This window comes from Mesoplodon densirostris, chromosome 11 (assembly GCF_025265405.1).
Source record: "Mesoplodon densirostris isolate mMesDen1 chromosome 11, mMesDen1 primary haplotype, whole genome shotgun sequence".
Classification (NCBI taxonomy): domain Eukaryota; kingdom Metazoa; phylum Chordata; class Mammalia; order Artiodactyla; family Ziphiidae; genus Mesoplodon; species Mesoplodon densirostris.
The window spans coordinates 45,486,669-45,503,727 of NC_082671.1; the positions used below are offsets into that span (position 1 = coordinate 45,486,669).

At 41.2% G+C, this 17,059-nt stretch overlaps 1 protein-coding gene across 1 annotated transcript in view; it reads left to right on the forward strand.

Moving 5' to 3' along the window:
- Nucleotides 1-7: 7 nt before the first annotated feature.
- SARNP (SAP domain containing ribonucleoprotein) overlaps nucleotides 8-17,059 on the forward strand; it is a 53,394-nt gene continuing 36,342 nt past the window's right edge. Inside the window, exons 1-4 of the mRNA XM_060113398.1 lie at nucleotides 8-272; nucleotides 13,127-13,226; nucleotides 15,733-15,779; nucleotides 16,006-16,073. Of these exons, the coding sequence (XP_059969381.1) occupies nucleotides 237-272; nucleotides 13,127-13,226; nucleotides 15,733-15,779; nucleotides 16,006-16,073 (251 nt within the window). The 5' untranslated portion in view covers nucleotides 8-236. The remainder of the gene's footprint in view (nucleotides 273-13,126; nucleotides 13,227-15,732; nucleotides 15,780-16,005; nucleotides 16,074-17,059) is intronic.

Below are 17,059 nucleotides of genomic sequence, written 5' to 3' on the forward strand. Positions count from 1 at the left end.
GTGCCGAACCCGCCCTTCTCCAGGTCCCAGCTTTTGAGAGAGGTGGGGAAAGCCGCCTGGAGGAGTGAGGGCGACTCCAGCTATTGACTAATGGAAAGAGTTGATGGTAGGAGGCGGGAGTAAAAGCCACAGCGATTGGCCGGCCGTGGCTGTCGGCGCCGAGGCGGGAGCTCCCGGAGGCGGAGGCGGAGGCGGAGGCAGCGGGTGGGGGCCTGGCGGAGTGAAGGGGTAACAAGATGGCGGCTGAAATGGTGGAGCTCCATAAGCTGAAGGTACCGTGAGCGGGGGAGGGCCGGGTCGGACTTTTCCGGAGACTGAATTCTGCCGGCTGGTTTGCGCCTTTTCCTTGCAGGCTCTTCCACTTCGTTTTCCGGCTCCCGCCGTAGTTCTGTTCTTTTGTGCCTCCTTTCTTCCCCACTACGCCTTCCCTAATTTCCCATTTCTCCTCACGGTTTTACTGTATCTTTACTTGTTATTCGGCTCCTTCCTCCACTGTGGTGTCGTCCGCCACTTTCCCATCGGGTTGTGTAAGTGCCTTTAACCTGTTCTGCTCTCTTTTCCTTTCTCGTCAGACTGCATTACGTCAGTGGTCCCCTCCTCTTGGACCCGTGCCGGGCCCGGGACCCCTTTTTCTTCCCTGGGTTAATGCTTTCCAGTCTCTTGTCCAAAGCTGAGATTCACGGTAGCAGATGATGGCAGCTTCGTGTATTTCTGTCTGTCTAGGTCTCAAACTTGATCTAGAAAATGCTTCCCCTCCCTTTTTCTAGGTGGGGTGACGCCCCCGGGGTAAACTTGGGAAACCTGAGGAGAGCCCTCCGGAGATGGGCCTCCCCTTAGAGGCCTGAGGTTTAGGAGACCTTAAGAGGCAGTGAAGGCACAGATACCCTAGATTGAAAAGTTTTTCGAGTTCTCTCAACGCTGTTCTCCGCCCGCCAGCCTTCCCCCAACCCTGCCCTCCACCACCCAAGAGACAAGTCACTCAGGGCTGTAATATTTTGGGAGAACGTTTCCAAGGTTAGGGTTACCTCTGTCCCATTTCGTATCGCGGACGGACCCTGCATCTCTTGGTCTCACCACTGGGTGACACTCAATCACAGAAGCCGGTTTAAGTTGTGTCTTGGGAATCTTAATAAATGTTTCGTGTTTAGGTTATTATTTTCCTGGAAGAAAAGAGTGGTTTCTTTTAGGATGAATTAAGAGGATATCTCGATTAGTTGTACATTTGTGGTTTCACAAGTAGTTTTCCCATCACATGTTTCGGTCATGTTTTGGTCACATCCCGGGAACCTTTGACAAACCAGGCTGATTTAGCCCAAGCTGAAAACTGATCCTTTAAAGTTTGATGAGCTTTTAAAAAAAAATTTAAAAGTATAAGGAGAGTAAGGGCAGAGAGAGGTACTTGTAATCACTTATTAGTTGACACGAATTAGACTTTCTGTGAAAGTTGCTAGGTTTCTTGCTCTTGGATTCTAAGCTGTACTGGCGGGGTTTTGTGTTATCCTGGAGTTACTGTTAACTTGGTGGTGCTGAAATGTGTAGATTGTATCAGTGGTCTACTAATAGAATGACAGGTAGAAAATGTTGAGCAACTACCTCCATTTATATGTATGCTTACTTGTATAAATTATGTAGTACTATAGTGTTATGTCTGTTATAAAGTATACACAGAAAAGGAATTTTTGAATGAATGGGATAAAAAGGAAATATGAATAGAAGATCTAATACTTTCTTCCTATTAGTTCCAAAATTTTTATTTATTTATTTATTGCTGCATTGGGTCTTCGTTGCTTCGTGGGGTCTTTCTCTAGTTGTGGCGAGCGGGAGCTACTCTTCGTTGCGGTGCGCGGGCTTCTTATTGCGGTGGCTTTTCTTGTTGTGGAGCACGGGCTCTAGGCGCGCAAGCTTCAGTAGTTGCAGCACGTGGGTTCAATAGTTGTGGCGCACAGGCTTAGTTGCTCTGTGGCATGTGGGATCTTCCCGGGCCAGGGATCAAACCCGTGTCCCCTGCACTGGCAGGCGGACTCTCAACCACTGTGTCACCAAGGAAGTCCCCTTATTAGTTCCATTTTTGAAACCCCTAGAGTAAGTCACCAGCCTTATGAGTTGCCTTTATGGATTTTATGTTGGTTTATGGAGTTCCACCTTACATAAAAATCTGTATTTGTCAGTTCTATATTAAATTTGATTTTGGGGCTTTCCTGGTGGCGCAGTGGTTAAGAATCCGCCTGCCAATGCAGGGGACACGGATTCGAACCCTGGCCTGGGAAGATCCCACGTGCTGCAGAGCAACTAAGCCCGTTCGTCATAACTACTGAGCCTGCGCTCTAGAGCCTGCGTGCCACAACTGCTGAAGCCCACACACCTAGAGCCCATGCTCCGCAATAAGAGAAGCCACTGCAACGAGAAGCCTGCACACCGCAGCGAAGAGTAGCCCCCACTCACTGCAACCAGAGAAAGCCCGCGCACAGCAACGAAGACCCAACGCAGCCAAAAATAAAAATAAATAAAATAAAAATGTATTAAAAAAAAAAATCTGCCTGCCAGTGCAGGGGACATGGGTTCGATCCCTGGTCCGGGAAGATTCCACATGCTGCGGAGCCACTAAACCCATGTGCCACAACTACTGAGCCTGCACCACAACTACTGAGCCTGTGCTCTAGAGCCCACGAGCCAGAACTACTGAGCCCGTGTGCTACAACTACTGAGGCCCGCGTGCCTCGAGCCCATGCTCCGCAACAAGAGAAGCCACCACAATGAGAAGCCTGGTCACCGCAACAAAGAGTAGCCCCCGCCCGCTGCAACCAGTGAAAGCCTGTATGCAGCAACGAAGACGCGACGCAGCCAAAAATAAAAATTAATTAATCTTAAAAAAAGAAAGAAAAGAAAAGGTATATTTACAAAAAAGAAAAAAATTCGATTTTGATTGGATAATGTCCTCTGAGCTGATTTCAGGTAGTCTTGGAGAACATGAGGCAGTCCTGACAGCCTAAAAAGGGTTCTCACTCTTTTAATCACTTTTGCTTGTCTTTGCTTTTTCTCTAGAGCGCTTCTTAACCTTTCGGAGGTCACAGATATCTTTGAAACTCTGATGAAAGATATGGACCCTTTCCCCAGAAAAAGGCATGTACACATACTTTGCATGCGATTTGAGGGGCTTCATCAAATTACCTTGTAGCCCTGAGGAGCTCCTGGACCTCTGGTTAAGAGCCCATGCCTTTGATTCTGACTTCCAGGATGGTTAATGTTTGGTTCCACTGTTGCTCTTGATGGTGTGATCCTGACTTTTGGGTTGACCTAGGGTTTATCTCTTTTTTAAAAAAAAAACTTTCCATTTTTATAAAGGGAATTTGGGGCTTTAGCATGGGGTCTCAGAGGAAAGGAACAGGCTTTGAAGTAGGAAGGAAAAATATTATCTATCTGAATGGATATGTAAATCCACATCAACTGAAAATTTCTGAAGATTTTGTAGAAATTGAGTCATTCCAACACAGTTGGAAAGAGAGACTGAATTGTGGGTGAAAATGCTCTGAACTGTAATAGCACCAGATTTCCAGTCAGTGTGAGAAAAGGGACTACAGAGGAGAGAACAAGAAGGGTGTACTAGTTTCAGAGTGCTGCGAACAGTGAGACATTGTAATATTAAAGCACAAAGTGCATATATGTTGGTGTTTGAAGATAGTTTGGAAAGGAAAGTAGGTGAACTGTGCGACTGGAGGTATATTGGAGTGATACTGAAAAGGACTTCTAAGTTGTGTAAGGTGTTCGGTTTTTGTCGTGTAGGCAGAAAGCAGGGAACCTTTGGAGATTGCAAAGGAGAGCTGATGTGATCAGTTTGTGTTTTTTGTTTTGTTTTGTTTTTTTCTTTGCTGCATGGCTTGCGGGATCCTAGATCCCCCACCAGGGATCGAACCCTGGGCCCTCGGCAGTGAAAGTGTGGAGTCCTAACCACTGGACTTATAGGGAATTCCCAGTTTGTGTTCTTTTGGCAGTAAGAAGGATGGGGTTTGGAGAGGAAGAAATGTCGCCAGCTAGATTTTTATTACAGTAGTCACTTGCGTGCTTAAAATCCTTTAATTATATCCCTGCCAATCTCTCCAGCTTAGTTTCTCACACTCCAGCTACAGTGGCTTTATTTCATTTCTCAGAATGGCTATTCATTAATTGCTAACATTTACATAGCATTTACTATGTGGCAAACACTGGTCAAATCTGTTTGTATACATTAACTGATTTAATTCTCATGATAATCCTAAGGCAGTAAGGTAAATGCCTGTGTTGTCCCCATTTAAAACTGAGGAAAAACGGAAGCTCAGGTTGGATAACTTGCCCTAGGTTGCGCAGGTAATAAGTGGTGGCTCGAATCCAGGCAGTCTGTCTCCACAATTCCTGTCCTTAATCACTGTGCACAACTGCCTTTCTTTACCTTAGTGCTCAGAACATTTACACATGCTTTTGGCTGCAGTGCCCTTGCCATCCCCATCCTCCATACCTTTGTCTAATTAACTGTTAGTTGCCCTTTAGATATCAGTCAAACATCATTTAACCAAGGAACCCTTAGGTAGGATGGGTTCCATCTATCCACACACAAGGTCAGACCACTTTCTAAACGCTTTTATAGGACCCTGTACTTCTTTTTTTTTATATCAGTTAAACATTATGTATATGATCATTGATTGCCTTGTTTCCCTACTAGATCGTAAGCTCCATGTGGGCAAGAACTCTTTCTGTTTTGCTTATGATTATTTTCCTGTATCTAAGATAATGCTTGACACACAGTGGATACTCAGTAACTATTTGTCAAGTGAATAAACGTACTAAGACCTGAAATAAGGTAGTGGCTTTTAGAGTAAGAATGAATTTGAAAGAAATTTGGAATATAGAATTACAAGCATTTATGGATCAGTTAGATGTGGGAGGAATGAAAGATGACTCCCAAGTAGTGATACCTTTAGTCTAAGTTGGGAGGAGGAGGAGAAGCCAGTTTTTTGTAGGAGAGAAGATGAGTTCAGTTTTGGACATAAATGTCTTTGAGATATTCACTTGGAGATATCTAGTAGTCATTTGGAAATGTGGGTCTCCTGCTTAAGAGCTGAGAGTTGTCTCCAAAGAAGACACACAGATGGCCAAGAGGCACATGAAAAGCTGCTCAACATCACTAATTATTAGAGAAATGCAAATCAAAACTACAATGAGGTATCACCTCACACCGGTTAGAATGGGCATCATCAGAAAATCTACAAACAACAAATGCTGGAGAGGGTGTGGAGAAAAAGGAACCCCCTTACACTGTTGGTGGGAATGTAAATTGATACAGCCACTACGGAGAACAGTATGGACCTTCCTTAAAAAACTAAAAATAGAATTACCGTATGACCCAGCAATCCCACTACTGGGGATATACCCAGAGAAAACCATAATTCAAAAAGACACATGCACCCCAATGTTCATTGCAGCGCTATTTACAATAGCCAGGTCATGGAAGCAACCTAAATGCCCATCAACAGATGAATGGATAAAGAAGATATGGTACATATATACAGTGGAATATTACTCCGCCATCAAAAGGAACGAAATTGGGTCATTTGTAGAGATGTGGATGGACCTAGAGACTGTCATACAGAGTGAAGTAAGTCTGAAAGAGAAAAACAAATATTGTATATTAATGCATATATGTGGAATCTAGAAAAATGGTACAGATGAACTGGTTTGCAAGGCAGAAATAGAGACACAGATGTAGAGAACAAATGTATGAACACCAAAGGGGGAAGTGGGGGTGGGCCTGATAGTGGTGGGATGAATTGGGAGATTGGGATCGACATATATACACTAATATGTATAAAATAGATAACTAATAAGAACCTGCTTTATAAAAAATAATAAAAAATAAATATTTTTTCAAAAAGAGCTGAGTGCTGATAATAAAGGTTTGGGACTTATTCAAAAATATTTATGAATTGCGTACCATGTGCCAGCTACCATAGGCACTGGAGATACAGCAGTGAACAAAGCAGACAAAATTCTTGCTTTCATGGAGCCTATATATATATATGTGTGTGTGTGTGTGTGTATAAATATATATATGTGTGTATATATATATATATTTGGAGCTTATATTTTATTAGGGAAAGGTACAATAAATAAGTAAAATTTATAGTATGCCAAATAGTGATTTGTAGAGAAAAATAGGAAGAGAGAGTACAGTGGGAAGAGAAGGGTATTATAATTTTAAATAGGATGACTAGGGGGAAGGCCTCATTGAAAAGGTGTTGTTTAAGCAAAGACTTGAAGGAGGTGAAAGAGTGAGCCTTGTGCAGAGTATTATAAGAGGACCTTAGAGGTGATCATTAGGACTCTGGCTTTTACCCTTAATGAGATAGGAGACCAATGGAGAATTTTTGAATAGAGGAATGACATGTTCTGACTTAAACTGTCAAAGATCACTCTACCTTGTTGAGAATAAACTATAGTGAGGTTCAAGGGCTGAAGAGTTTTTACAATGATCTGTATGAAAGAAAGACTAGAGGGATTAGATTCTGGATATATTTTGAAGGTAGAGCTGACAGGATTTGCCAATAATTGGATTCTGGGAAGTGAAAAAGCCTTTGGTACAAGTGAAAGGATGAGAAGGCCAAAGTCTCCTTAGTGAATGTCTTAGTGAATATCTGTATTTACAGGGTTGGGTGGAGGAAGAGCTAGCAAAGAGGCTGAGGAGGTGAGGTAAGAGGAAAATGGTAAGAGAGATAGAGTGTGCACATGAAAGCAGTCCTTCATCTTGGTATTTAAAATTGGGCTTGGGACTTCCCTGGTGGCGCAGTGGATAAGGCTCCACGCTCCCAATGCAGGGAGCCTGGGTTCGATCCCTGGTCAGGGAACTGGGTCCCACGTGTATGCTGCAACTAAGAGTTCGCATGCCGCAACTAAGGAGCCTGCCTGCTGCAACTAAGACCCGGCACAACCAAAATAAGTAAATAATAAATAAATATTAAAAAAAAAAACCCATAAAATTGGGCCTAAGTCAGATCTGAGCTGGCATGTTGGCTCCACTATTTTCTAGCTGGGTGATTTTTTTAGCAAATTATTGAGTCTCTTTGAGCCTCAATTTCCTAATTTATGAAATGCAGTCATAATACCAACCACATAGATGTTTTGAGAATTAAATGAGGAAATGATGTTCAAAGAACTTAGGCTTTTGCCTGGCATGTATTAATACTTGAAATTTGAGTTCCTATCTTATGAAATGTTTAAATGGTGTAAAATGCCTCTGTCTTCAAAGGTTTACAAACTAGATTGAGAGTTAACAGATGAAAATGATTTGAATCAAAATTCAAGATTAGTAAATTAGAAATCACAGGGTGATGAATAATTAATGTCAAATGTATTATGTGGTCAGTTGATCAGTCCTTTCTCTGCTGTTTGGATAGGTAGCATGAAAAATGCCTTATTAATACTGAGAAATGGGATTTTTAGATTGATATTGAAAATTTAATTTTTGAATAGGTAATTCATACTCAACCTCATAATGTTAAAGGTATAAAAGGGTACTTGGTAAAAAGTTTCCCTCCTACGTGTGTCCTCAACAAACTTCTTCGCAGATTCAACTAGTGTTAACTTACCTGTTTCTTGTCCAGGCATCTTATGTATACACATATGAGTGGTGTGTGTGGGCATGTTATTTTTTACATTAATGTTAGTATCATATATACAATGTTCTGTAACTTGGCGTTTTTAAGTAGCCTTATTGAGATACAATTCACATACCATACAATTCACTCAGTATACCTTGCTTTTTAAATATTGAGTTGGCCAAAATGTTCCTTCGGTTTTTAAGTAAAAATAAAAGACACATTTTTCATTTTCACCAAGAACTTTATTGAACAATGTATTCACCGTTTTGTTCCACTACCTTCTGCCATTTTTCAGGCAAGTCCATAATTCCATCTTCCCCAAACTTTTTCTCCTGTTGCGAGCACAGGCTCCGGACACGCAGGCTCAGCGGCCATGGCTCACGGGCCCAGCCGCTCCACGGCATGTGGGATCTTCCTGGACCGGGGCACGAACCCGTGTCCCCTGCATCGGCAGGCGGACTCTCAACCACTGCGCCACCAGGGGAGCCCTTCCCAAAACTTTTTATCTTTTTGAGCAAAGAACTGTTCCAGGTGCCTTTTACAGTCTTCCAGGGAATTGAAATTTTTTCCATTAAGAGATTTTGTAAAGACCAAAATAAATAAAAATCCGAAGGTGCAATGTCTGGTGAATAAAGTGGATGAATCACAACTTCCCGGCCAAGCTGTAACAGTTTTTGCCTGGTCATCAAAGAAACACATGGTCTTGCATTATCCTGATGGAAGATTATGCGTTTTCTATTGACTAATTCTGGACGCTTTTCGTCGAGTGCTGCTTTCAGTTCGGGAGCAGTACTTGTTGGAATTAATCGTTTGGTTTTCCAGAGGAGCTTGTAATAGAGGACAGCCTTCCAATCCCACCATATACACACCATCACCTTCTTTGGATGAAGACCAGCCTTTGGTGTGGTTGGTGGTGGTTCATTTCGCTTGCCCCACAATCTCTTCCATTCCACATTATTGTACAGTATCCACTTTTCATTGCGTGTCACAGTTTGTTTTAAAAATGAAACGTTTACGTTTAAGTAGAAAATCACATGCAGAAATAAGGTCAAGAAGGTTTTTTCCTGCTTAAGTTATGTGGAACCCAAACATCGAAGCGATTAACGTAACCAAGCTGGTGCAAATGTTTTTCAACTCTTGATTTGGATATTTTGAGTATGCTGGCTATCTCCTGCATGGTATAATGTTGATTGTTCTCAGTTAATGTCTTGATTTGACCACTATCAACTTCATCTGGTCTGCCCGACCATGGAGCATCGTCCAGCAAGAAATCTCCAGCACGAAACTTTGCAAACCACTTTTGACACGTTTGATCAACCACAGCACCTTTTCCATACGCTGCATAAATCTTTCTTCGCGTTTCAGTTGTGTTTTTACCTTTCTTGAAATAATAAAGCATAATATGCCGAAAATGTTCCTTTTTTTCTTCCATCTTCAATATTAAAGTGGCTACACAAAAATTCACCAGTTTTGATGTTTTCTTTTAAATGCACACTGATATGACAGCTGTCACAATACAATCTAACCAAATTGTTTCTAATGAAGTTAAAGACAACTAAGCACTACTAGAGTCATCTTATGGAAGAAAACTGAACGAACTCTTTGGCCAACCTAGTATGTTGTTTTAAAACATTTTGAAGTCAAATACATATAAAAATGGGTAAGATTTGGGCTTCCCTGGTGGCACAGTGGTTGGGAGATTGCCTGCCAATGCAGGGGACACGGGTTCGAGCCCTGGTCTGGGAAGATCCCACATGCTACGGAGCAACTAAGTCAGTGTGCCACAACTACTGAGCCTGCGCTCTAGAGCCCGTGAGTCACAACTAGTGAGCCCACATGCCACAACTACTGAAGCCTGTGCACCTAGAGACCATGCTCCGCAAGAAGAGAAGCCACCGCAATGAGCAGCCCGTGCACCGAAACGAAGAGCAGCTCCTGCTCGCCACGACTAGAGAAAGCCCGTGCGTGCAGCAGTGAGACCCAGTGCAGGCAAAAATAAATAAAATGAATAAATTTATTTAAAAAAACGGGTAAGATTTGATATTATAAGTTATTTATTTACTTATTTATTTGATTGTGCCGGGTCTAGTTGTGGCTCAAGGGCTTCTCAGTTGTTGTGGCATGCGACCCCTTGGTTGCAGGATGCATGAGGGATCTAGTTCCCTGACCAGGGATCAAACCTGGGTCCCCTGCGTTACGAGCATGGAGTCTTAACCACTGCGCCACCAGGGAAGTCCCTATAAATTTTTATTTGAGGCTTTAAAAGTGTTTTGTTCTACTAATGTAATTGTGCCAAAATGAAATGAGTGAAATGACTTCATTTTTAGCTATTTTGTTTTTACTTATCTATTTCCCTTTTGAAATAATGTCCCAGTATAGGAGCAGAACCCATAATAGAATAATAAAGTAATACAACAGTGTGTAAGAACTATATGTAACATTCTCATTTGACCAGAGAAGGGGACGTAGAGGTGCTGAGAAGACTGCTGAATGAGCCAGAGACCTGAGGTTAGGGACTGGGAGCCAGTGGGGGGTTGAGATTTCAGTGACCAACAGCAATAGCAAGGTCAGTGGTCAGCAGTGGTGGATGCTATCCAAGCTAAGCAACCAGTTGTACCAGTCTGTCAGCTTCAAGTCTACCAGATCAGCATCCTGTGCAAAATCCATCACCGACTGTCTGTTTCCTTGTCATCTGGAGGTTTTTGTAAACTTTTGTCCATATCTACACAGTTTTGGGAAGGAAGGAGAAGGGAGGAACAACTCTATTAGAAAGTTGAATTTTGAATTGCCTGAGTATTTACATTCCTTTTTCCTGGGTGGTCTTAATGTTACTTAAACCAGGAGAAGAAAGAAGGAATGGAGTCTTCTGAGGAAGATTAGGAGTTATAGGAAGTAAAGAAATTATATTGCTTTGTAAACAAGCAACACCCTCTAAACATACACACACACACACAGTAAATGGCATATTTAAAATGTTAGGTGATCTCTAAGTGCCAGGGTTGCATAAGACTTTTTTTTTTCCTTTATACTTTTCAGAATTTTCAAACTATTCTACAGTGAACATAATACTTTCTTAAAAGTGTAACTAAAATCAAAAGACTTGTTCTCCAGGAAACTGAGAAAAAATAAAGTACCAACATGGGAAAGATCAAGATTCTTACTTAAGGTCCAATACTTAAGAAATGGACCTTAGAGATCACTTAGAATCTAGATTCTAGATTAATACTATTCACTGTATCATCTGTAGGCCAGTGCTCATCCATGAACTGTTACTGGTTAATGATGAGATAAGTTTAAAACAGAAATTAAGCTTTTAGAAACTTTTATAGCAGTTTGACATCACTGCTACATCCAAGTGTATGATCATTTTTCTAGTAATTGATTTTATTGTTTCTATACAAACGTTGGAATACTATAAAAACTTGGCAGCCCTATCAGTATGCCTATTTAAAAACATACTGATCTATGAAATGCAGAAATCTGAGAAGCAGTCATTCTGTCTGATCTTGTCTAACCCTTCATCCGGTGTCTGTCTAACACTTACAAAGAGTTAGTAGCTGCCAAGCACTATTGTAAATGCTTTATGAGTATTTGCTGGTTCAATCTTCATAACAACCCTATGCTGTAGGTACTGTTGCATTATCCCCATTTCATAGGAAACTGAGGCACAAAGAGGTTATGTTACTCACCCAAGGTTACACAGCTGTAAGTGGTAAAGCTGGAAGTTGAACCCAAGGTAGTCTGACTTCAGAGGCCATGTTATGCTTTGCAGCCACTCCACACTTTTAATGGGTGATTACCTACCATATTTCTCAATAGAGGGTGCTGTTGGCTTGTTGAGTAGAACAGTGTTCCACATAGTATCCCTCCCTGCCTGCATGTCCCACTCACTGAATGCCCAATCAGAAAAAAAAAATTGCTCCTCTCTCCATTTCCAAATGTTTCCTTGGTTGAAAACCTTCTAGAGCTGACCAGCATATTCCCGTAGTTGTAAAGTTCTATAGGAATCTGCTTTCTGACTTCTACTGGTTGGTCTTAGATCTGTACTTTGAAACTAGTAAAGTCTTTTTTCAGGACAAATATCTATCTGTGCCCTGATCTGCATATAGGATTTTTGGAGCCTTTTCTTGGTTGTTCTCCTTGGATCAGCGTGTCATTACACTCCTTAAAATGAGAACATAGAGCCCAGTAAGGCTATTAATCACTTAATATAGATTCTGAGGCTTCCCTGGTGGCGCAGTGGTTAAGAATCCACCTGCCAATGCAGGGGACATGGGTTCGATCCCTGGTCTGGGAAGATCCCACATGCCGCGGAGCAACTAAGCCCGTGTGCCACAGCTACTGAGCCCACGTGCCGCAACTACTGAAGCCCACGCGCCTAGAGCCCGTGCTCCACAACAAGAGAAGCCACCACAATGAGAAGCCCACGTACCACAACGAAGAATAACCCCCACTTGCCGCAAGCAGAGAAAAGCCTGCGCGAAGCAACAGAGAAGGCAGCCAAAAACAATAAACAAATAAAATCATAAAATAAATAAATTTAAAAATATATATGTATATAGATTCTGTTTTTTTAGTTAACCTAGAATTACTTTCGTAGCAAATCATACTGTTTGCCCTCTTTGCATTTGTAATCATCTAAAACCCTGACTGAGGTCTTTATCCTTTGAGTTACTGTTGAGCCAGATCTTGTTCATCTGGTTTTTTTAACAATTTGTTTTGAATATAAGTGTAGTACTTATAGGTATACCTTATTTCTTCTAAATTGAGTCTTCATTTTGGCTTATTGTTTTCCCTGAAGAGCCGACAACACCCCTTGACATCCCCACCCACCCACCTTTAGTTCTGTCAGTAATCCATCAATTCTTCCTCCTTCTGTTGTCTGCAAAGTTGATAAGTATACCTGTTGTATCTTTAGTCAAGTTACTGATTTAAAAATCTTCAACTCATGCCATGTCGTGGCATGCCATTACATATTTTTTTCCATTTTGGCAAAGATCCTTTATGTGATTCATTATTGACATTAATCTAGCTAACACATCTACCTAATTCTGTGGTGATCAAACTTGTATGTATGTATATGGTAGATTGCAGTAAAGGATCTGGGATAATAGATAGTAAGGAAAATCTGCTTTTAGATAATTAGATTCTACTTAAAGATTCATTCCTTATATGAGCTGGTACAGTAATTGTTCGGGAAAAAAAGACCACCCCCCCCCTCAGAAGTAGCTAAAGATTTATGTAATAAATGTATGAATAGATCAGAATTTGATTGAAGTAGGTTTATTCACCATCTGTTAGAAAAGTCCTCTTGCATATTGAATATTGTTAGGAGGAAGCAGATCATCTTTGTGGACCTAGAAGCTTGGTGGGATTAAGACAGTAGTTTTGGGTTGATCTTTCCTTTCTTTTTCTTTCTTGTGAGAACTACCTCTTTTTTTTTTTCTCCCCCACCAGGTTCATTCTGTAAATTAAGGAAAAGCTTTATTCTTTTTTCTCAGCTTGCTGAACTAAAGCAGGAGTGTCTTGCTCGTGGTTTGGAGACCAAGGGAATAAAACAAGATCTCATCAACAGGCTCCAGGCATATCTTGAAGAGCATGGTAAGTTCTTTGCGGAGGCAAAGAGTGATGTGAGGGGATTAATTTTTTTTCTTAATAAATTTATTTATTTTATTTATTTATTTTTGGTTGCGTTGGGTCTTCATTGCTGCGTGCGGGCTTTCTCTAGTTGCAGCGAGTGGGGGCTACTCTTCCTTGCAGTGCGCGGGCTTCTCAATGCGGTGGCTTCTCGTTGCAGAGCACGGGCTCTAGGCGCACAGGCTTCACTCAATAGTTGGGCTCGCGGGCTCTAGAGCGCAGGCTCAGTAGTTGTGGTGCACAGGCTTAGTTGCTCCGTGGCATGTAAGATCTTCCCGGACCAGGGCTTGAACCCATGTTCCCTGCATTGGCAGGCAGATTCTTAACCACTGTGCCGCCAGGGAAGCCTGAGAGGATTAATTTTTAGGCTCTGCCATACAGAAGATTTCTTCTTTTCCTTTAGGTTGTTGATGATGTGAGATTTTAATTAACTCTATCAAGAAAACTCTTGTCATCTAAAACAGTGGTTATAATGAAAAGAAATAACCCCTCTTTTAAAAAGACATTGTAATTTTATTTCAACAAATTATTTTCAAGGAAGTATGGGAAAGCAAGCATCATTAGACTGAGAATCGGAAGATTTGAAGTCTAATTCCTCTTGAGCCAGAAATTTACTAGGTAACTTTGGACAGCCACTGTTTTCATGGCTAAGTGTCTTTTGTAGTCTGTGAAGTGAGACAAGTGTCTCCACCCTTGAAATCCATAAACCTAAGTAATCTCTGGTCCCTTCTAGCTCTGACATTTTCTAATTCCACTTTAAAAAACAAACAAACACTTCATTTAAGGCATAGTATCATCCTTCTCTAATTTTAATTTATTCCCTTTTATTCCCATTCCTTTTACCCCAACTCTCTTAGGCAACTATTCTAATGTGTTTGATATATATTTTTTGTCTTTGTCCTTATAAACCGTGTAGTGTTGTTTGGTCTACAGTAATTTTATGTATTTGGCAGTGAGGCCATAGCCTTACTTTATTGCACACTTTTTTCTCTAAGTACTGTGTTTTTTTAAGATGTAGCAGCCATCTAATCTATTGATTCTAATTCCTGCATGGTATTCTATGATGTAAAGAATTCACCGTGTTTTATTTAGTTCACCCAGTGACTGACTCCTGAACTACTTCTTTCATATTCCCTTATATTCCTGTGTGAGAGTCTTGGGGGTATATACCCAGGAATGGGGTTGCTAATAAATATCTGTTCATAAATGTATACTTAATATGACTAAACACCACTAAATTGTTTTTCTGAATTGCTGTATAAATTTCATCATCAGCACATGAGGACTCACTGTCCTAACAAGTGGCCTAATTTTTGGTAATCTGTTAGTGGTTTCAATTTACATTCCTCTACTTATTAAAAAGTTTAAACATGTCTTTTGTTCGTGGTTCTTTGGCTTTCTCCTTTGCCCATTTTTCTTTTGGGGTTCTCATCGTTTGCTTGTTAGTTTGCAGGCATATCATATATTCTAGTGACTATTCCCATGTTGGTTTTAGACACAAATATCTTCTTTGACATTTGTTTCTTTTTCTGTGGTATCCTTTCCTAGTTCGGGGTGTTTTTTTGGTGTGTACTTTTATTTATTTATTTATTTTGTGGTACGCGGGCCTCTCACTGTTGTGGCCTCTCCTGTGCTCCGCACGCGCAGGCCCAGCGGCCATGGCTCACGGGCCCAGCCGCTCCGCGGCATGTGGGATCCTCCCGGACCGGGGCACGAACCCACGTCCCCTGCATCGTCAGGTGGACTCTCAACCACTGCGCCACCAGGGAAGCCCTTGGTGTGTACTTTTAAAAAACATTTGTCATCTTAATCTTTTTTTATTAATTAATTAATTTTTGGCTGTGCTGGGTCTTCATTGGTGGCCATGGGCTTTCTCTAGTTGCAGCAAGCAGGGGCTACACTTTCGTGGCAGTGGGCAGGCTTCTCATTGCGGTGGCTTCTCTTGTTGCGGAGCACGGGCTGTAGGCGCACGGGCTTCAGTAGTTGTGGTGCACGGGCTTAGTTGCTCCGTGGCATGTGGGATCTTCCTGGACCAGGGCTTGAACCCATGTCCCCTGCATTGGCAGGCGGATTCTTAACCAGTGCGCCACCAGGGAAGCCCCCTTTCCTAGTTTTGAAAAATAAGTTTTTTGCATAGTACTTTTGCTTCTGGGTTTTTTGTTTTGTTTTTATTGTTTTAGAAATTCTTCCCCACCACTAAGTTCTGCCACAGTACTTTTTATTAATGTTATAGTTTGACCTCATCATGTTTAGTTCTTCAGTCCAGCTGGAGTTCAACCTCTTAATTGATGTTAGTTAGGTAGAGAATATAGTTTTTATATTCTCCATGTAGAGCAAATTTTATGAACATTTCTGCCTTCATTATTGAATTTTATTTTGGGAAAGCAAAATGATTATAATTTTAGCCTAAGTACAGTGATCAAGTTGGTTTTGTAGCAGGGCTTGACCTGATTATTTTAATATTCTTTAGCTGAAGAGGAGGCAAATGAAGAAGATGTACTGGGAGATGAAACAGAGGTGAGTTGGAGAGAGTAAGGTTAGTCACTGGCCTGGCAGTGTGCCACTGCCTTGGTCACGTTGCTAAACATCAATCATTAGAGGGCTTCAATGCTAACTCGTTAGGGGAGCATAAAGGGGGAATGAAGGTTCTGAAAGATTGGTTCGTTTTGGAGTTCTCATATTCTTCTGCTGATAGGTATTTACTCTTGATTTATTTTAACCATCTTGTTTCATTTGGTTTTAGGAAGAAGAACCGAAGCCCATAGAACTGCCTGTCAAAGAGGAAGAACCTCCTGAAAAAACTGTTGATGTGTAACTATCCCTTTTTTATAATGAGGACAGAGCAGACGGTTCTGGATTTTTTAGTGTTACACTCTGTTTACCTCTTATACATTCCCATTGGAATGTATACATTCCCTTTTTTTTTTTTTTTTAATTTGGTTGCATTGGGTCTTAGTTGTGGCTTGCTTGCTCCTTAGTGGTGGCATGTGAACTCTTAGATGCGGCGTGCTTGTGGGATCTAGTTCCCTGACCAGGGATTGAACCCGGGCCCCCTGCACTGGAAGGCAGATTCTTTACCACTGCGCCACCAGGGAAGTCCCTCATTGGCTTTTTCATTTCTCATTAGATCATACATTTTCAGAAAGGTCTTGTTCATTTCAAGTACATGGTCCCAGTGAAGCAAAGTAACTTTGTCTCTGGGTTATGTAATAGATAATTAGGACCAGGAGACTTCAAGCCCAGATAAAGTTTAGTTCTCTTAGCCTTTGTTGTATCACCGTAATAGATGATTCTTCTTCTGTATAAGAGAATCATGCACATTTTCTGCATATAAGGAATTTTGTAAGGGAAGAGGGTGCTGAGCAAGGTTATGTCTCAAGTAACACTGTATTCTTTTTTCCTTTTTGATTTACAGTGGAGGAGGGGAGGACAAAGTACTAAGTGAAAAAGTGGATCTTGATTTATTTAAATTATTCCACAAGGTTGATCATAAACATTTTTTATTTGGGGTTTCCCCGCAAATGTCTGGCCATCTTATACTCCAGCATGTTAAGAACAGTTGAGTCCTTTTTAACATTTTTGTTCCTCATAGCTGTATTAATCCATTTAATTGTAAAAGACAATTAAAAAAAAAGGACAATAGATGTAAAAAGTCAAAGTCAAACAGTACATAGAGGAATATATAAATTGAAAAGTAAGTACCCTTGTCTCCACCCCCACCTGACTTCCCAGGGGTTTTCAGTATATTCTTTTGGAATATTTTATATGTGCATATACAGATACATATGTACACACAT